Below are 21,189 nucleotides of genomic sequence, written 5' to 3' on the forward strand. Positions count from 1 at the left end.
TCTGCTACAGTGTCTCTGACCCAACTGTGTGGTAATAGTAACTACTTAGGTATCTCTAGGGCTGGGAGACTCACTCAAAGGGAACCCCATCCCTTTGCTGCAAATAGTTTTGCTATTCAAAAGTCTTTAAGAGTTAAAGTTGTCCTCTTTGTCATCTGGCTCAGTGATGGAAGTCTGTGCTCTGGAATGAGTCAGAACCCATTTTCTACAAATGCTTCCCTGCTTCTCATTTCCTACCTCTGCTTCGCAATGCTTGGGTTCTTGTGAGTTCCTGTGGCCTCTCCTTTGCTGCAAGGTGCCCCTTGGGCTTCCACCTTGGTGGCACCAGCTGTCGTGATCTGGCATCTTGCTACCACTAAGCAGGATCAGGGAGCCCTAGAGTGGTCTTGTAAAAGGTTGTATGGTGGTTTCAATGAGACGCCCTCCATAGAATCAGGCTGTTTGATGAGGCTTGGGGGGTGTGGGCTTGTTAGAGGAATGATGTCACCAGAGGCAAGCTTTGAGAGTTTAAAGACCAGTTTGCTCTCCTTGCTTCCTGTTTGTGGGTTGACACTGATCCTTCTGGAACTACCCAAATTCTGCCTTCTTAAAGTTCCCTTGGTCATAGCGTGTTGTCACAGCAATAGGAAAGTAGCCAAGAGAGATTGTGAGTCAGATCACTTTCCCAGAAGGCCATCTGACATAGCCAAGGCTGTTTGGAGCCTCTGGGACTTGGAGGTGATGAGGACAGAATCAGTTGGCTTTAGCCAAGGTCTTCCTTACAAACTGCAACCTAGAAGCCCTCATGGAAAATATAGTGTCTGTCTTTTAATCGACTTTACAAGCAGCTCAAGGCCCAATCCCATAGGCTCCCTGGACCTGGCCTCTTCTGAAGGGCTCTGGTTCCAGCTGCTGGCTCAGGGTATTCATGGCTATAAAAAAGACATAACCCCTGGCAGTAGCTGTTCCTTCTGCAGCTTCAGTTCAGGACAAGGACCAGAGGACCCCCTACTCCTTCCTTTGTGGGCTTTGCGCATGAGGCTTGTGGAGAGGAGAAATCATCTGTCATAGGGTCTTACCAGCAAAGACCAATGGCATGCACTGGAGGGACAGGAGTGTCCTCTCTGCACCCTTTTCAGGTGCTCTGATGCGTCACCTCTCCAGACTGATCCTGTACTACAGAGAGTTCCAGAGGTGGGGGATGGGCAGGCTTAGATTTCTCTCCTTAGTCCTTTGTCCTTATCCACTTCCCGGGAACTTAATTCAGTTTGCACGCCAACATACTGCCTGTAAGTTTAGCAGTGCACTAAGGGGTGTGGAAGGGAGAGAAGAAGGGAGAGAGGGGAAATGCCCTGAATGTATCCATGGAACACCCCCCCCCCTTTTAGGTTTCAGAGGGAATGGGCTACAGCATTGCATTCAGGCAACAGTAGACAGGACAAGGCAGTCAGTGGCAAAACTTAATGTCATCAAATAGGTATCAGCAGAGTTGGAGAAGACAGAGGACAAATACCTTGGGAGGCTGGAGGTGGAGGGGAGGGAAGAGGCTAGGGAAGCAGTGAGTGGAAGGGCCAGCATTCTTGGCCCTATTTTTTAATCAGCTTAACAAATTGGGCATAGCATATCTGGTAGGAATGGTTCCTTCTCCTGCATGTAAACTAGAAAGTCATGTAGGAAGGGAAAAGGGAAGGGAGAGTTGTCTTAGACCTCGATTCTGTTGCCATCCAAGAAAATCTGGGAGCATCTCCTTGCCCTAACCATTCACTTTATCTCCTGGCCTTTATTCCCCACCCTAAGGCAGGCTCCTGATGGTGAGACCCAACCAGAGCTCAGCACTATCTCAAGTATGTGTTGACCCTGCCCTATTTGAGATCACGACTGAGGATGTGTTTGGGCTACAATGAATTGATTTTTGTCCACTGAGTACAGCAACAACATGGAAGGCAGATGTGGGTTGTTTAACACGTATTTTGCTGCTCACTGTTGGTGATTGTAAGTTTAGTGCCTGTGTTGTCTACAGCCTTGATAGACACAGATTTTGTTTTCACCTGTAGAATCCAATCTTTCCAATGATGGCAGTATTATTTTACAGTATGGAAAAGGGACAGAAAAAGGTGGTAGGTGTGTAGGGGACTCAGAGTCATCTTAGTAGTTCAGAGGAGATTCAGTAGGGGATGTGTCAGATGAAAACAGAAACTCTCCTTTACCCATGACTTAGGTGTTACCTAGAGTTCAGTGATGACCTTTTGGAGTCAACCTTGAGGGACCTCTTTTTGCCCTGTTATTGGCAGTAATGAGAGTGGCAGCCATGCTAATGATTCATTATCCTATGGACATCTGTGGAGAGGACTGATGGTTTGGAAGCTATCTATGCACTTACAGTTTTCTTTTCTTGGGATCCTAACAAGGCAACGTTTTCTCTGTTTGTGTTCCCAGGAAACAAGTATGAAATCAAGGTATACACTGGTGATGTGATCGGTGCAGGGACCGATGCTGACGTCTTTATCAATATCTTTGGAGAGTATGGAGACACAGGTAATGGGTTCGAATCATTTACTCACAAGCCACACCCAGTACAGCTCCCTAGAGTGGCTGCTTCTTAAAATTCAGCTAAGGAAGGCAGCTTTTTGTCTTTCTGTTGAACACATCTCTTCTATTCTTGTACTATGATTTCCTGCGTTGTCCCAACAGTAGGGCATCTACCTTATGAGGTCAAATGTATAGATCTGTGACAGGTTTTCAAAACTCTATTTCCTTCTCTCTCTCCCCTCCCACACCTCCCCTTTCTCTGTGTATGTGGTGTGATTTTTCAGAATAAGATATTCCTAGGTTTGGATTGACTAAAATCTCATCCTAAACTATGAGTAAACCCAAATTTCACATCCCTAGGAACTCACTCTCAATTTCTTTATTGCCCTGAGCTCTGTGCTTATGTGGCCTGTTTTGGGATGTAGTATAATTCAATGTAGTGACGAGGAATAAACCAGAGTGGGGCTGAGCAATAGAATAATCTTTGGTCTCACAGGTGAAACAGAAGCCGTACACAGATATAGCTGCACGTACTGAGAGAAAGTTCAGGACTCAGACTGAGACAGGGGGTTTTCCTCTCACTTTGCAAACTTATTGGAGTAACACAGGAGGCAGAAATGTTACAGAGATTGTCTGAGACCAGCTCAGGCAAACAACTTGAGTCCCCCCAGAGCCGATGTGAGGATTTAAAGAAAAAGACAAGTTAAAGTTGCAGCATGACTTCGGCTGGTTCTAAGGCCTAAGCCTCAAGGCCAAAGCAAAGCTTGGTTTGATTCGTTTCTTTTTAAATCATTTTAATTACATGCAAAAAGGTAACAAAGAACAAGCAAGTTAACAATCAAAGATCCTGTAAACATCTTACTGGAGGTCAGGTAAAAAGGTCAGAGACAAAAATGGATACTGCTGTGCCTACATTCTGAAATCTACCCTGCCCTGAGCTGCGTACCTAAGGATACTGTCTGGATCATCAAATACGAATGTACTTCCCTGTGCCACATTCTTAAAAGCCCTGCCCGAACTTCAGATGTAGATGTACTTCCTAATAGCCGTACTCTTTAGAGCCCTACCTGGAGCTACAGATGTGGATGTACTTCCTTATTGCCTTATTCTTTAGACCCCACCTAGAGCTACTGATGACAATGTGCCTGATACTAGCCCTTACAGGGTGTAGCACAGAAGCCGGATTCCTGCCTTGGCTAGCCCCAACGTGTCTTGGGATAATATTAATATTACTCTGCCATCAACTGTTCAGAGGTGCCAAAAATGCTCTCTACAAGAGATGTGCGAATTGGGGTAGAATACATCAAAGAATTCAACATATATTATTAAAATTATAAGGCATGAAAGAGGACGCTTCAGCTTCCAAACATGAAGGAGAAACTCAAAACCAAAACCAATGTATTAGCTGTGAATAAATCCTGTGTCTTCTATAAAGAGGGGGCTTCATGCTCATCAATCTAGAAGACAGGTTTTGAGCTCATGGGGGGTGGGGGGGGAGGAAATGAATCACAGGTCCTGAATGAGGCAAGAGCCTGAAACTAGAACCACACACAAAGCCAGGAGCCCCAGAGAGTCTCAGAGACGGCCCCAGTGAAAGCTGACCAATGGTTTGCATGTGGGCACAGTTGCTGAATTTCTGCAAGAACTTGAAGTTAAAACCAAAACAACTGAGAATTTATGTGATTCAGGGACTTGAGGTCTGATTGCTATACTGGACTTGTGGTTTCAGAACCCCCCTCCTCCACACAGAATACTCGGTTCAAGCTGGCTGTGATAGCATATGCCTTTAATTAGCCCCCAGAAGGTAAAGGTAGGCTGTTCTTTCCTTGTCTTAGGCCAGCTTTGCCTACATGGTAAGCTCCTGGTCAGTCGGGGCTGTATACTGAGACCCTGTCTCAAAACGTACAAACAACAACAAAACCAAACTAGAATTTTTAGTTCACAGCCAGTGAATCTCCATGAACATTCTGCAACCCCCTTTCTAAGGCTACATATGATTCCCATGAATCAAGTCTTAGAGTGAGTTGATTTTCCCAAACTATAAAACACTTAAGGACACAACCCACCATGATGAAGCTGTAATCTACACAGCAATCAGAATGAAAACCCCAGGGGTTTCAGATAATGGAGTGGTGTTGGAATAACCTATAACTTAAAAAAATTAAACTGTTCACAACATGTAATAAGAAATGGAGGAAAATGTTGCACCATGAAAAACAGCACGTTAGGAAAAATAACCAAACAAAATCCCAGGAAGCAAAAACATGGCTCTAAAGGTAAGTGCCTTGGAGGTGCCTTACCTAATGCATGTAAGGATGCTGAAGAGAGGATTAGTGAACCGCAGGTGTATGAGCAAATCCCTTACATGGGGAGAAAGTGTTGGGAAGGAGACATGAGAGCAGGGAAGGGAGGGAGTTGTGGGAGAGGTTGGTCCAGAGACAGAGGACACAGGTAAGAGGAAATATTCCAATAGATAATGGCCAAAAGCATTTTAAAGGCCCAGCAGATCTGAATTTTCAGCTTAAAGTAGCTAAAGGACTCATGGACTAGAATCTATGAAGGGGTTTATATTACTCTGTTAAACCAAAAGCAAAGAGAAAGATCTTAGAGGAAGCAAAGATGACAGGTCATTTTCTGAAAAAAAATCCCACCTGGATGAATAGATAACTCTAGGCAACAACAGAGGTTGTAAATTCATGTAATCATACCTTTAATATTCTCTGGAAGGATGTATGCCAGCCATGCATTCTGTGACAGATAAGCTGTCATTTCAGGTGATAGGGGAAAATTAACAAATTTTTATTCTGCCAGAGAGGAGCAGACAAATGTATGTCTCATACCCATGTTAAGCAGCCACTAAGATGGATTGCTTGGTGTGGTGGCTTGGACCTAAGATCCCAGCACTTGGGAGATTGGAGCAATAGAAATAGGAGTCTGAGATTACATTGGGCTACATTGTGAGTCAAGGCTAGCCTACCTCACACATGGTGGAAGACTATCCCTCTTTCACACACAAGGAAGTAAACAAAATATTGATAGCCTTGTAACAAACCAAAGCAAGCACCAACCACAAAAAAAAAAAAAAACAAAAAAAAAAAAACAAAAAACAAAAACAAAAAAAAAAAAAAACAGCGACTAAGGTATAGGAAAGAGAAAATATGTACCCAAGATATTTACCATCAATACATGAGAAGAAAACTGCTAAAGCATTATGAAGATTTTGTTCATTACTCATCTCCCCACCTGCAGAGTAGTTAAAACTATGAACTGTAGACTTCATTAAGCTAAGTGTGAATATTAAAATTATAAAAGTAAATGCCCAAAGTAAAAAATGTATAATCCATAAATGAATAGAATGAATTCAAGGACTAAACATTCAGTTAATCCAGAGAAGCAATGGGAAAACATGGCTGACAGCAAAAGTGCATACACTGATTATCATAGGAGTAGGAAAACCTGTTAGTGAAGAACCAACAGTCCTGCCAGGAATCTTTAGAATCCTAGCACGTTGAAGGAGGAACAAGAGAACTGGAGTGTGAGGCCAACCTAAGCTCTTAAGATGATTCTCTTTCATAAAGATATTCTCATGGTATATAAAAATAAATGATCTAGCTCAAATACATGAAAGGAGAATTTTGGAGATGAATCAAGCAGCATGAAGTATTCTGGGAAATTCTCACCAACAGGAAAGAAGCTGGAGTCACACTATCCAGAGCCATCATATGAAGATGTACACTATCTATCATGTTTTCATCTCCATCAATGTAAGGATCTAGGCAAACTACTATGTTAGAAGTAAAGAAAGGCATGGTGCTGACAGCACCATCACCACCACCACCACTATCACCACCACCATCACCACCACCATCACCACCACCAATATCACCACCACCACCACCACCACCACCATCACCACCACCAATATCACCACCACCACCACCATCATTATCACTACCATCACCACCACCACCATCACCACCACTACCATCACCATCACTACCATCACCATCACTACCATCACCACCACCATCACCATCACCACCACTACCACTACCATCACCACCACCACCACCACCACCATCATTATCACCATCACCACCACCATCATCACCACCATCATCAGCACCACCACTACCATCACTACCACCATCATCACCATCACCACAGCCATCACCATCTGAAATAGAATAAGTTGCAGGATTCTAACAGTGCTGATAGCAGGTTGTGAACACCTCTGATATCTGCCCCATTTTAGATTGTCTGGGATGTATGCAGCCAAGCAAGATGGCAGACATTGGAGAGAATTGTAGCTTAGGGGCTGGGAATCTTCAAGTTGTATCATTGAAGAGGCATTTCTGTCTGTGCTGGGCTGGAGCCAGAGTCTCACAGAAACTGACCTGGAAGAATCTTGACCACCAATCCTGATTCTCTGTGTTAACATTTATACCTGGTGAATCACAGGGCTCTCCCTTAACATGATAAGGAACTGGTGTCACACCCTGTGGATGCCACTGTATACCATAGCCTGGCCTTTTATCTCAGCATCCTATAAGGCTTGATTGTCTCAAGGGCTTGCAGAAGTCACCAAAACAATAAGAACATCTATTAAAAATTACCCAGGACTTCAGACTCACAAATTGTTTATGTAAAAATCTGGTACTTAAGAAATAGTTAATGTCCATCCTCTATAAATTATTTCCAAGAAAATGAAATAGTCAGTGTATCTAGTTCATTTTATGAATTTGATGGAAATATCATGCAGGTAAAATTAAGAGAGAAATACATAGGTTTTGTTCATTTATAAAAGAGAAGCACCCAAATGCTTAGTGCAAAAACATACCATTTATATTAGAAATTGGCACATAAGAATAATTGCAAAGAAAGAGCTTTCTGGGAAATACAGGTTTTTGTTTGTTTGTTTTTTTTTTAAAGCACCAGAATATACAAATAAAAGAAGCACCCACGGATGACTAAAGACTCAAACTTACTCAGATTCTGCGTGTCCTGGGTCTCTTTATAAAAAAGTAATGGCATTTCAGTCAAGTTCCTAAAAACCAACAACCAAAAATTAGGCTGCTATTAAAACGTAGGACCACAAAGTGCCAAATATTGCCAAAGTAATTTTGAAAAATGGAAACAGTATGAACCGGGCTGGTGTGATGGCTCAGGTAAAAGCACTCTCTGCCAAATAGGACAACTGAGTTATATCCCTGGGACCCACGTGATAAATAGAAAAACTGACCTGACTTCTGAAAGTTGACCTCTGACCTCCACATTCGTGCCGTAGTGAGCATGCTTCTCACACTTGCAGAAATTAATAGATATAATTTATAAAAGCAGAAAATGGTGGGGACAGTACTAATGGGCAACATTTGCCCTGTCAGAAATGAAGAGAGTGGAGACATTTTTAAAAATTAAACTGTGTTTATTCAATTTGTTTAGTGTGGAGACGCATGCGCTGTGGTGTAGGTGTGGATGCGGATGCACAACTATTGTGAACTGGCTCTTGCTCTTCGTTGTGTGGGTCCCAGGAATCAGCCTTATGTTTTCTGGTTCGGTAGCAAATGACCTCATGACTGGAGCCATTTCACCAGCCCAATCATAGCTTTAGAAACGAGGCCTATGCGGTGAGAGGAGGGTGAATACAGTGGTTCAAGGGGACAGAATAAAGAATCTAGACTATGGCATTATAAATGATAAATCAAAGGGCAAAGTAAGATTTTGTTCAATTACTGGTGTTTGAACAATTGTCTGGTATTCTGAGAAAAGACTAAATTAGATTATCTTTGATGATACACAAAAATAACTTCCCAATGGGCTAAAGACTTCAATGTGAAAAAAAATTATCTTGAAAGAAAATTTCAGATAGTGTAAATTAACTTTAATCTAGAGACAAAATTTGCCAAAAGCACACACAAACATTCAAACACATACATGCACACATTGTACACATATATGTGTGCGTGTATACACGTACACACACCCCAAAGAAAATAAACAACAGAATCTAAAAAAAATTAAAAGATGGAAGAAGGCCTGCCATTTTCTAAAGGGAAACAGAGGAGCAGATAGGGAGGGAGAGAGAGGAGGAGAGGCTGGAAAGAGAGGAGGGAGGGAAAATTAGGTCTGAATGCAACAAGTGTAGGAACAGATTAATAAAACTAGAGCAGACAAATTAGAACAAAAATGTCTGATGCATGTTGCCTGAATATATACGCCATATGGTCAGTCTCCACTCCCCCCCCAAAAAAGGTAAGGAAATATAGACTAAAACCACAAGATACCATCCTACACAGAATAAAACTTCACAGTACAGATGTTAATAGTGTTTATGGGCAGTGGGGATGCCCATATATTACCAGTAGAAATTCACGCCATGTATGCATTTTGGGAGGCAGTGTTGCCTGACAAACTAATGCTGATCATGCACCAGGTTAGCGACCAACTGAGCACAGGTGTGTGTGCAGCACAGTTCTTACCTGTGTGCAGAGCACAGTTCTTACCTGTGTGCACAGCACAGTTCTTACCTGTTTGCAGAGGAAGGACACAAAGTCATCCACTTCAGTGGTACTTGTGGTAGCCCCGCCAGAAACACTTGGACGCCAAGAGAAGAAAACAGTAGTATTTTTTGTCACTTGGCTCTGGTGGGGAAGTTAAAGAATAGACTGTGGTCAGCATCCACAGGACACTTGTCAACAAACTGCTGATGGCTGAGAGGATTCTCCTCAAAGACCTTGGAGAGGCCAGCAGGGGAAGAGTAGCAATCCTGCAGCCATGCTCCTGTCGTGGCCCCTGCTGAGCTCTGGGGCTGCCCGGTGTGTGGGAATGCAAACGCAACAGATCTTACTCACAGACTTGCAGCTCGGTCAGCCCCATCCTGAAGATGAAGGACTTGGAGGTTGTGAGATGCCCACTACGCTATCATTTGTGTAGGAGTCAGAAACAGCCACAAGTGGCCTGTGTCTCTTAGCCTTTATGTGCTGAGGATTCTGGGAGGATACACACTAAGGTGAGGAGGTGAGTGGAAAGGGAAGATGAACTGAGAAGCCTTAGACATAACTACTGGGTTTGTTTCCTTAAAAGAAAATCAAATGGCCTTGTGGCTGGAGAGATGGCTCGGGGCTCAAGAGCACTTGCTGTTCTTGCAGAGGACCCGGGTTCTGTTCTCAACACAAAAACAGTTGCTTACCACCCTCTATGACTTCAGTACCCATGTGCTATAGCATCCTCTCCCATCTTTCTTGGGCACCAGCCACACACAGAGTGGACTTACATACATGCACGCTAAACATTCATGCACATAAAATAAAACCACTTTTTTTTTGTAAAAATTTAAAAGGTCAGAAGCAAACTAGACAAATCTTAGCAACTGCTACAACCCTTACATCTGGGTAGTAGGTACCTGAATTCCGGTAATTATTTTCTATGTGTCTGGGGGTCAAAATGTAAATTCAGAAAAGAGAAACCCTGGAAAGATTTGAGTGAAAATTCAGTGCTTTGGTGGGACGAGAAAGACTGATTTGTACACCCACGGTCCCGAGAATGCAGCCACAGAGAACAGCAGGACAGAAAACCTCATTACAATGGGACCCTAAGCTGTGTTCGTTGCCCACAAGACTCTGGACAAATGGTTTAATATCTAATTCTCAGTTTCTTCATTTTTCAGGACCAAGTTAATAGTGCATTCCTGTTGGATATAAGGAATAAGATCCAGGGCAGACAGTGTCTGCTGCTAGTTAGAGACATTGTGTCCAGGACCGGGCTTAGCTAAGGGGAGCAGAATCCCAGCAGCAGCTCCTACACCAAGTGCCATGCACACTGCTCTCTGGAGGAGCAATGGACAAAAGCAAGATGAGGCCCCGAGTCTTAGGATAGGGGTACAGCTTGATTCACAGGCAAAGACTGTGGAATAAGGCTGACATGAGAAACCTACTTATGAGACTCAGGAACCAGCCACACAGGAGGCAAACTGAGCTTTCCCCAAGGCTGGAGGGATGTAAGGAACTTAGATCCCAGCAGGGAGCTGCCCTTGGCTTTGTAAAAGCTCTTTCAGTGGGTGGACCATTAAGGCTCCTGGTTCTTCTTTCTTCTCTCTCTGTAACTTTCCTGCTTCTGTGCATTCAGGGGAGCGTAGGCTGGAAAATGAAAAGGACAACTTTGAAAAGGGAGCTGAAGACAAGTTCACACTAGATGCGCCGGATTTGGGGCAGCTGATGAAGATCAATGTGGGCCACAACAACAAGGGGGGCTCCGCAGGTTGGTTCCTGTCCAAGGTAGGTTCAGCTGTCTATCTGTTGCCTCTGAGGCATGGGAGGGTAATGTCTGGCTTTTCAGAGGCCTGAAGCTGAGCCGAACTTTCCACTCTAGATTTGCCTGTCTCTACTCTGTTGCTTCAGTCCTCGGCCATCCATGTCAGCGTTGGTTGCCTCCAAGACTCACCTTGTTAAAACTTCCGCTTCTCTTGTCTGAGCCAGTCAGGGACTAACTATCTTCTAAGGCTCTCTGAAGCCCCTGACCTTCCTAATTGTGCTCTCTCTCTCTCTCTCTCTCTCTCTCTCTCTCTCTCTCTCTGTGTGTGTGTGTGTGTGTGTGTCTGTGTGTCTCTGTGTGTGTGCCTGTGTGTCTGTGTGTGTCTGTGTGTGTCTGTGTGTTTGTGTGTGTCTGAGTGTCTATCTGTGTGTGTCTGAGTGTCTGTGTGTCTGTGTGTGTCTGAGTGTTTGTGTCTGTGTGTGTCTGAGTGTCTGTGTGTCTGTGTGTGTCTGAGTGCTTGTGTCTGTGTGTGTCTGAGTGTCTGTGTGTCTGTGTGTGTCTGAGTGTTTGTGTGTGTCTCTGTGTATACATTTTTTCCTCATCTGTGCAGAACAGAACCCTACCCAATCAGGCCGTATGAAAGTGATGGGAGTTAATCCAGTACTGCGTGGGGAGAATATTTAGTCACAGCTGACACTCCATAGTGACTTCAAGGCCACCCTATTTTTACTCAGGCATTCTGAGCCTATGTGGAAGGACGTGAAGACTGTGTAGCCCAGGGTCATTTGATGTATCTGTGGCCCATTGTAGGAAGGATGAACGAGACATTTCCCCTGTCTGGCAGCTTTGTCCTTTCTGCCTCATTTTCTGGGGTGTCTTATCCTTTTTGGCCTTCACATTGGGAAGTTGTCCCTTGCAACGTGGTGTGTCCCTACAGTCACAGAATATAGTCGACTTCAACATGCACAGGTCCCTGCTCTGGACTCAGTCTCATCAAAAGAGCTTGCTTCTCAGATCTTTCCTTGTGGTCTTGTTGATATGCTAGGTAGAGAATATAACAGATAAATATAACAGCTCTTGATTTAAAACACTCTCTCTCTCTCTCTCTCTCTCTCTCTCTCTCTCTCTCACACACACACATGTACACACACGTACACTCCACATACCACAAAAGAGAAAACACCCTACAGCCTATGTTTTCACTGTTCATCATAGAATGCGTCTGTCTTTCCAGTCCTGTTTTATAGCTGGGTCCAAATGGAATATTTGGAAGCTACTTTCAGCTCTTCAGTATGTTCTAGAAAACATAGCTTCACCAACCCAGCTTAGAGTTGTTTTTGTGAGGGGACTTCATCTATGGCCACTTAGAGTTGGCTCCCTGGCAGCTGCTAATGTTTTTCTGATGTGACCACCATGTCCCAGGATTCCCTGCCCTGGTTTCAGCCCACAGTTCCCCTTTGCATGGTCAGAAGTCCAACCTTCAGCAGAGAGAAGCAATCATCTCAAACGCCCGCTCTCAGATCCAGCCCCGCCCCCTCCAGCCCAGCTCACTGGGAGTACCGGATACACTTCAGTTCTCTGAAATGACCTCGGGCGTGGAGGATAAGTGGCAGGGATTCAAGTACAGGAGGTTGCCCATCATCCCTGGATGGCTTTCCGAGGGTTTCCTAGGGTTCTGTGACTAGCTCTCCTTGAGGTGAGAGGAGCTTCAAGTGCCTTCTTAGAGCACACTCCCTGATTGGACAGAGTAGATCGCCCGGCGTGCCCTCAACCACACGCTCATTCCTTCCTTTCTTCTCCTTCTCAGATCATCATTGAAGACATTGGTAACAAAAGGAAATACGACTTCCCCCTTAACCGCTGGCTGGCCCTGGATGAAGATGATGGCAAAATCCAGAGAGACATCTTAGTGGGCGGAGCTGAGACCACGGGTAGGCTGTGGGGAGGCGAGGCCCCCTGCTGGACCATCCTTTCTTCTTGGGAGTCTTTACCTGTGTTTACTGCCTACAAAGGCGATCAGACAGGAGGCCGCTGAGTTTGAAGACAGCATTTTTTCTGCCCTAGAAAATGCTCCAGTTCTCTGGGTTGCAGCCAAGGCTGCTGATGCCTGAGCAGACAGGGCAATGTCCTGGCATTCCTAGCTATAGGTAGAAGGAACTAAAAGACAGCCAGAAGGAGAATCAGCGATCCTCTTATGTTTTATTTCATCTTTACAGTCACCTACAACATAGGTATTGTGCTGTTCCCAACTCACAGATGGGAAAACTGAGGCATGTAGAATGGAAGTTCAAAAAGATGTCCAGGGTCACAGAGCTTATCAAAGACAGACTTGATCTGAGCCTTGACCGGCCTCCTCAAGTCCTCTTTCCACTGTAAATTCTACAGAAAACCTCTCCCCTGAAACCTGTCTGAGGTGGTCATCAGGGTTCTAGAAGACTCACGTGACTATACACATCTGAGAGTGCCCCTCTGCTGAAGTCCACCCCCCCCCCACTGGAGACACAGCAGAGTTTTGTAGTGTAATATGCAGAAGGCACCACACATTGGCTCAAATTTCCTCATCGGGAGACAACACTCCTTTCTGCCACTTCCCAGCCCCTCCGGCCTCTCCTGCCGCATATGACCGTGAACCACCGTTCCTAACACCGATACTTTCTGCTCCTCCAGGCATCTCCAGCTCCATGCTTTTCCCCCTCTCCTCTCCTTGCCATGTCTGATGTTTTTCCTGATCTTAAACCCCGGGACAGGATAAAAGGATGCCAACAAGCCCTTAACAGTTTCTGGTTCAAATGTTGGTGCTCTATCTTTATTCTTTTAGCCTCGTTTACAACCTTGTGTAGCAATTGGTGGCTCTTCTGCAGAATTCTGTGGGCTCACAATGCCTCCTGACCGATCAAAGCCCAAGATGACACACCTTCTGGTGTCCCCTCCCCCTCCCTCAGCCCAGTGTGATGGGGAAAGATATTAGTGCCCCTTTTCAAAAGTTATATTTTTCAACAAGAGAACCAAATGAACCAGATAGGCCAGAGATAAATCTCCATCAATGGATTTGACTACTATAATTAGATTAGACGTAACAAAATTTATCTGGCAGCTATTAATAATGTACACATGGTAATTAACATTAATAATAAGTATTATTTTTAGCCAGCTCAATTTCCTTCTTGTCTTTGCTTCCTGTAATGAGTGTTGACAGTTCCCTGAAATAATAGAGACAGCTCACCCCCTGCCTCACATATACTAACACAGTATTGAAAAACAAATGAGGTTGTTAGGGCCACTGTTCTGAGTGTGCGAAATGGGGGAGGGGCATGTGCCTGTGCTGGAGAGTGGAGGTGATGAGAGACAGAGGACACTCCAGTGAAACCCCTTCGAACCCTCTCTGCCCCTCTTTCCATTCCAGCCATAACCTACATTGTCACTGTCTTCACTGGAGATATCCGTGGAGCTGGGACCAAATCTAAAATCTATTTGGTCATGTATGGAGCCAGAGGAAATAAGAACAGTGGAAAAATCTTTCTGGAGGGTGGTGTGTTTGACAGGGGCCGCACAGACATCTTCCACATCGATCTAGCTGTCCTCCTTAGCCCCCTGAGCCGGGTCTCCATTGGGCACGGCAACATCGGCGTCAACCGAGGCTGGTACTGTGAGAAGGTAAGGTGCCGGCCTATGAGTGTTCTCTGGGTCAGTGGGTTCTTTCTTTAACCCTGAAGGACAAACTCTACCCCGTATCCTTGGGATGACTGATCTCAGCTGGTCATTCTGCTGCATCCAGAATTAAGTAAATAAGACACCAGCTGCTGAGTACCCATGTGAGGGGTTCTCAGTTAACTGGATCATTTGAGGTAGGAAGACCCACCCTAAACCTGGAGCACACTTTCCAGTGGCAGCCTATGTGAAGGACAAACACTGGAGTTACAGACACTTGCAAGCCACTGTGTGAGTACTGGAAACTAAACCCAAGTCCACTGCACAATGAGTGTTCTTAACTGCTGGGCCATATCTCTAGTCCTGTAACTTTACTGTAGTTTTAAAATACTTGAATAAATATTGCTAAAATATTTTGGGGAAGTGCCTTGAACACTGGCACAGGGGACAATTTTCTGAACAGGACACCACGGACTCAGGCACTAAGATCAACAATTAATAAATGGAATCTCCTGAAACTGAAAAGCCTGTTTAAGGCAAGGGACCATCAATAGGACAAAATGGCCAGCCTGTAGAATAAGAAAAGACTTCACCAACTGTACATCTGACAGAGGGCTAATATTCAACATATATAAAGAACTCAAGAAATTAGACAGTATCAAACCAAATAACCCCATCTAAAAATGTGGTACTGAGCTAAAGAGAGAATTCTCAACAGAAGAATCTTTAGTGCCTGAGAAGCACCTAAATAAATGTTTAATGTACTTAGTTGTCAGGGAAATGCAAATCAAAACAACCCTGAAATTCCAGCGTACACCTGTCAGAATGGTTAAGGTCAGACCTCAAGTGATAGCACATGCTGGTGAGGATGTGGGACAAGGGGAATGCGCCTCCATTGCTGGTGGGAGTGCAAACTTGCACAAACACTTTGGAAATCAATTTGACTGTTTTTTAGAAAACTGGGAATAGTTCTACCTCCAGACCCAGCTATACCATTCCTGGGCATATGCCCAAAAGATGCTCCACCGTATACCACAAGGATAACTATGCTCATAGCCGCTTTATTCATAATAGCCAGAAACTGGAAACAACCTAGATATCCCTCAACCAAAGAATGGATAAAGAAACTGTGGTACAGTTGCACAGTGGGATTCTCTCAGTCTCTCAGTCTCCCAGTCTCTGTCTCTGTGTCTGTCTGTCTCTGTGTCTGTCTGTCTCTGTCTCTCTGTCTCTCTGTCTGTGTCTCTGTCTGTCTCTGTCTGTCTGTCAGTCTCTCTCTCTCTCTCTCTCTCTCTCTCTCTCTCTCTCTCTCTCTGTCCTTTCTCTACCTCCCTGCCCCTCTCTGTATCTCTTTTATAAGTTTTGAGACAGTCCCATTGTTTCCCTTGAGCCCACTCTGCAGCCCAGGAAGATTCCCTGATAACTGGGACCACAGGCAAGAATCATCAGGATTTACTTGATAATTCTTGTCATTAAGGAAGTTTTGGAAGCAATGATTAAGTTTCAGAGGAAAATCAGAATTTTTTTTCCCAATTGAAAGCAAAATCAGTGCTTTCCAAAACAAACAAACAAAAACCCTAACACCTTTCTGCTTTTTACTCCGTTTCAGTAATTAATTTAGTAAATTTCTTTACCAATACAACATTCAGTGCCTTCTTACCTTATCTATAAAAATGGTGAACTTTTTGAGATTCAGGTCTTTAAAACTCTTTTTCAATGCCGTCTTACATTTCTTTTTCTTCAACATGTCTTTGTGAGGTGAAATTACACAGATTTTGCAATCAGTATTGTCACAAATGCTCTTATAAATTGTCATTTCTATTTGTTACTGATTAAGTACTTTCCACGCACTGAGTTTACACACAACCATCTTCTAAGCTGTGTATTAATTTTAATGATTTTTCCATATATTCTTTGAAGATTTTCTCTGCCAGCAAGTCTTCCCATAGCTTGGTTGGTTCCCAGGTTCCCTAACCACAGAGAGACTTTATTATTTCTTTTTAAATTTTGAGTACATAGCCTAATACATACTACAGTAGCATGCTGAGCAGAAAATTGAATAGTATATATCTTTGTTACGTTTTTAATCCTGTGTGTGCAGATATGTATGTGTGCAGATATGTGTATATGTGTCTCTGTATGTGTGTCTGCATGTGTGTGTCTGAGTGTACATATGTGTGCATACCTGTGTGTGTGTGTGTGTGTGTGTGTGTGTGTGTGTGTGCATAAAGCCTAAGGTATCATGTGTGCCAAGTTTCACCACTGAACTACATCTCCAGCCTTTGTTTATTATTTAAAAGCAACTGCCTCTGGTGTTTTATTTAGCTAATTATGTTTGAGAAAGTTGGTATATGTTATTAAGCGGATTAAATGCATTATTTTCTACTTCTTCAGTGTTCAGAGTTGTTTTCTGAGCTAGTATTGAATTCTGTTTACAGCTGTTTTCTGTCCGTAGTGAGTTAGTCCTATGCTGTCTCTCCTTTATTAAGTTGATACACTGTGCACCGGACAACTGCACTTCCTAATGCTTAGCCAACTCTGGGCTGGTTCTTTAGGCTAAACTTAGTGATGGCAGCTACCATGAAAAACTTCTTCTTCAAATAATAATTTTCTAAAAAGTATGTATTTTTATCTGCAAAAGTTCTTTTGAAAGTGGTACTTTTTATTAAGATTTAATGAGAACGTAAGATGAAGAGGGCCGGTTTCTTGAAGGTCCTAACAGACACACGTGCCCTCGGGGCTAAAGGCTGCTCAGCGCCGAGTGGCTCCCCCCAGTGGACCTCACACAGGAGGCACGTGCTGTCCGCCTTCCTAGGTGGTGGTCCTGTGCCCCTTCACTGGCATCCAGCAGACTTTTCCCTGCAGCAACTGGCTGGATGAGAAGAAGGCAGATGGGCTCATTGAGCGGCAGCTGTACGAGATGGTGTCTCTGAGGAAGAAGCGGCTGAAAAGTAAGTGTGAGGGACCCAGGACAGTTGCTAGGTTCTACAAGGTACAGGCCAGTCACTGTTGCGAAGATGACTCCAGTGTCCCCCAAACTGAATGAGTGATTCACTCAGTGAGCCCCAATACACTAGCCAAAGAGTGGTAGAGCTAGCTCCTGTCTACTGCTAAAACACAGTACTCCAGCAAACGGGCTTTACTTTTAATAGGGGATCCTAAGCTTTGTGTAATTTGCATTTGTTTAATGGGTTCTAAGAGTAGACACAATTGTGTATAATCTCCAACCCTGACCTTTTTATTTCCCCCCTTATTCCCCCCAACTCTTGGAGTTTATGATGCACCCTGACCTGTGTTGTAGAATTTCCTTGGTCCCTTTGGGTCTGGACAACTGATCTGAAGAAAGCCGGCACCAACTCGCCCATCTTCATCCAGATTTATGGGAAGAAGGGGCGGACGGATGAGATTCTTCTGAATCCCAACAACAAATGGTTCAAACCAGGCATCATTGAGAAGTTCAAGGTGGGAAGGAAGTGGGATGGATGGGAGGGGGTTGGGAAACAGATGCAGGAGCACTGGGCATTCCAGTCCTCAAAGCCAGATTGCCTTCCAAGTTTAAAGGCAAAGGGGCATTGGAGAGTTTGGGTTCCCGCCGAAACAGCAAATTTGATGATTTATAGGCAATTTATCAAAAAAGATGTAATTTATATTTGATCTTCCACTTGGTATAGTCTAGGATAGAGTTTAGAGGACAGAACGAACCAGCACTGAAATCTTCGAGCATTCAGGAGCAAGGTGAACAGGGGAACTGTGGGCTCAGAGGCTTAGAGCACAGTTACATTGTTCAACCTGGCTGCATTTGAGTGTAGGAACCAAATTTAAGGGCTAATATGAATTTTGGAGGGTTTGAAAGAAAATGCAACTTTGAACTTTGCAGTATGTGCCCTCAGAGGTGCTGCTCCGCCTTTGAGGGGAAGAACCTGTCATTTGCCGCTGTCCCTCCTGAGCACCCCACTGATACCTCTATTTCACCACCAAGTTTATTGCTCTTTATGTATTTGTCTTCTCTGCCAGACTTGAGCCCCTGGGGAAAGGGCAGGGATGCTCTACTGATCTTTTTGTCTGTCTCGGTGCCCGGCAGACTGCCGGAGCTGTCGCCCTGTGCTAATTTGCAGGGCTGCCATATGGATTTTGTTCCCGAGGATCTCTTGGCTGAATCCCACTGTGGGTCAGTTATTTTTGTTCATTTTCTCCAGCCCAGGCTGAACGTTCCTTTCACACAGCCATCTCTGTCCCATGAGCCACTGGTTACTGGGGACATGAGAGAATGGAATGTCTGAGTGTGGTTAGAAGCAGACCCATCATCCTTACTGAGGAAAAAGCAGCCCAAAGGCGGTCAGCTATGAGGACAAGTGTGTTCCTGTGACTGTGTCCACGCTGACCTTTTTATTTCTCCTTGTAGATGGAGCTCCCAGATCTTGGCAGGTTTTATAAGATTCGGGTGTGGCATGACAGGCAGAACCCTGGCTCTGGGTGGCATTTAGAAAAGGTAAGGTGTGCCTTGAAGGGTGGGGAGGGTCCAGATCTATTGTTGTTCATGATCAAAATCATATACATTTGCCTCTCTGTTTGTTAGGATTGGAGGTGGGAAGGGTTGACATGGGCTATGTGTTTTGATGGGGACAGATAAGGAGAGTCCTTTCAAAGTTGACAGAAATAGTCAGGTGTCCATGGGGTTTACATCCTGTATTGTCTCCCAGATGCTGGGTGAATGTTGACTTCTAGGAGACCAGGGGAAGAAACAGCAATCTATCTGATCACCAGCCTTCTTCAATAGCCAGGAGATCTCATCTCATCCTTAAGATGAGATAGTAGGCCTGGCACAGGGGTGCACACCTTTGATCCCAACACTGGGAAGCAGAGGCAGGCTGATCTCTGAATTTGAGGCTAGCTTGGTCTACAAAGTGAGGTCCAGGACTACACAGAGAAACCCTGTCTTCAAAAAACAAAGTAAGATAAAATAAAAATAAAAAAGAGAACACACACACACACACACACACACACACACACACACACACACAGAGAGAGAGAGAGAGAGAGAGAGAGAGAGAGAGAGAGAGAGAGAGAGAGATTCAGATAACAGAATGAAGGCCACAGGTCATGGGTGAGATATCCAATGGTCCCACCTGCTTACCTCGAGGCTACCCCATTGTAGATGACTCTGATGAATACTCTGAATAAGGACAAATATAACTTCAATTGCAATCGCTGGTTGGATGCCAACGAGGATGACAATGAGATCGTGAGGGAGATGACCGCAGAAGGCCCAACTGTGCGGAGGATAATGGGAAGTAAGTACTGAGCTGTCCGCGGCTGTGGGGAGGCAGTGGGGTTTTACTTTCTGTGCCAGTGAGGGCCTAGCAGTGCTGCTTGCTATACATCATTTGCCCTCTCCGAACGCCTGAGCAGACTAATTAAGTTCCAGCCTCAAGACTGGCTGGAAGAATCCATTCCAGGTCCTAGTGCTAGAACTCTCTTGTGATGGCTATGTATGGAGGGAAAAAAAGATGTATATCAAGCTGGCCACATAAGGACATGAGGAATCCACACAAGAACATGAGGGATCCACACAGAACAACAGTTAGCCAGAACCTCCTTGAGATGAAAGGAAATAACTTCTTTACCTTTCACATTGTGAAACTTGGTAAGTTTTCTCCACACAATAAGGCTGGATCTGGCTTTATTATTATTTTTTATGACACACTAAATTGGTATCCAGTGAATCCTTTGTCTCTGTTTGACTTCAGTGGGAGAAGGATTAAGCTTTTAACCTGGAGTCCAGCATTCACTCTCAAAGGACCAAAGGGAGGCCATTTGGCCTCTAGGTTATAGCAGCAGCATAGCAGCAAGTATGAAGAACGTGCTCTGTCCCTTTCTCCAGGAAATGCTACCTACGAAATGATCACAGCATTCTCACAGTCAGAAATGAGCTTGGCAGCCATTGCTGCACTACAGCAGACATTACCAATCGATCAGAATTGGCATGAAGGAAAATCAACCTAGTGGTTATTCTTGTGGCTGTTCTTAGGTTTTCAGTAGAAATATTTCAAAAGTGGTATCTGGAAAAAAAACATAAAAAGAGAAGTGGAGCCCTCCTAAAAATTTCAATAACTCAATTCACAAGTGATCGTGTAATACTTCTGAACACTCCGTAGTTAGCTGTACACTTAGTAGAAGCTTTGAATATGTTTGTTGAAATAACATGATTAGAATTAAATACTCATATAGATATTGCATATATATTCCAGATAGCAAATATCTAAAAATGAAGTCATCTCGTCTATGACAATAAGAAGGCAATACTTAAAATTAGTACTGTATTTCTTCCATTTTTTTTGCTCTTCATTTTAATTCAGCATACAGCTAAAGCGTGCTTATCTTAAAAAGACCTAACAATTGCCCAAATAGAACTAAGGAAGCTCCAGCCACGGCTAGACGGTTGGTTACAGACAGTCAGACTCAGAGCAGGTCTTGCACTTATTGGCTCAATGACTGCCTATCGTGAGATATCACCCCTGCTTTTGCATATTCAACATCTGCATTGAAAACAAAGCTATCATTTCTCCTTACATAAGACAACATCAATTCTATCCAATGGAGATTTCATATAATGTGTAGTTCATAGAGGCAGAAATGCATCTGCTACCCTACTGTGCCTGCAGGTCTCAGGGAGACCTTCTAAGCAGTTCTTTGGATCTCAGCTCCTCAGTCTCTTCTTCTGAAGTTACCTAGCACTTTTATCCTATACTTCTCAACTCACAGCTCTGGGCAGCTTTCTCAGGG

At 44.1% G+C, this 21,189-nt stretch overlaps 1 protein-coding gene across 3 annotated transcripts in view; it reads left to right on the forward strand.

Annotated features, from left to right (window-relative positions):
- LOXHD1 (lipoxygenase homology PLAT domains 1) overlaps positions 1-21,189 on the forward strand; it is a gene marked incomplete at both ends in the record, with an annotated part of 140,518 nt that overhangs the window by 29,785 nt on the left and 89,544 nt on the right. For all 3 annotated transcript variants that reach the window (XM_080920392.1, XM_080920393.1, XM_080920394.1), the window contains 8 exons: positions 2,416-2,514; positions 10,633-10,781; positions 12,566-12,689; positions 14,162-14,412; positions 17,222-17,357; positions 17,708-17,868; positions 18,809-18,895; positions 19,562-19,697. In XM_080920392.1, coding sequence (XP_080776518.1) covers positions 2,416-2,514; positions 10,633-10,781; positions 12,566-12,689; positions 14,162-14,412; positions 17,222-17,357; positions 17,708-17,868; positions 18,809-18,895; positions 19,562-19,697 — 1,143 coding nt within the window. The remainder of the gene's footprint in view (positions 1-2,415; positions 2,515-10,632; positions 10,782-12,565; positions 12,690-14,161; positions 14,413-17,221; positions 17,358-17,707; positions 17,869-18,808; positions 18,896-19,561; positions 19,698-21,189) is intronic.

This window comes from Micromys minutus (genome assembly GCF_963924665.1).
Source record: "Micromys minutus genome assembly, chromosome: 8".
Classification (NCBI taxonomy): domain Eukaryota; kingdom Metazoa; phylum Chordata; class Mammalia; order Rodentia; family Muridae; genus Micromys; species Micromys minutus.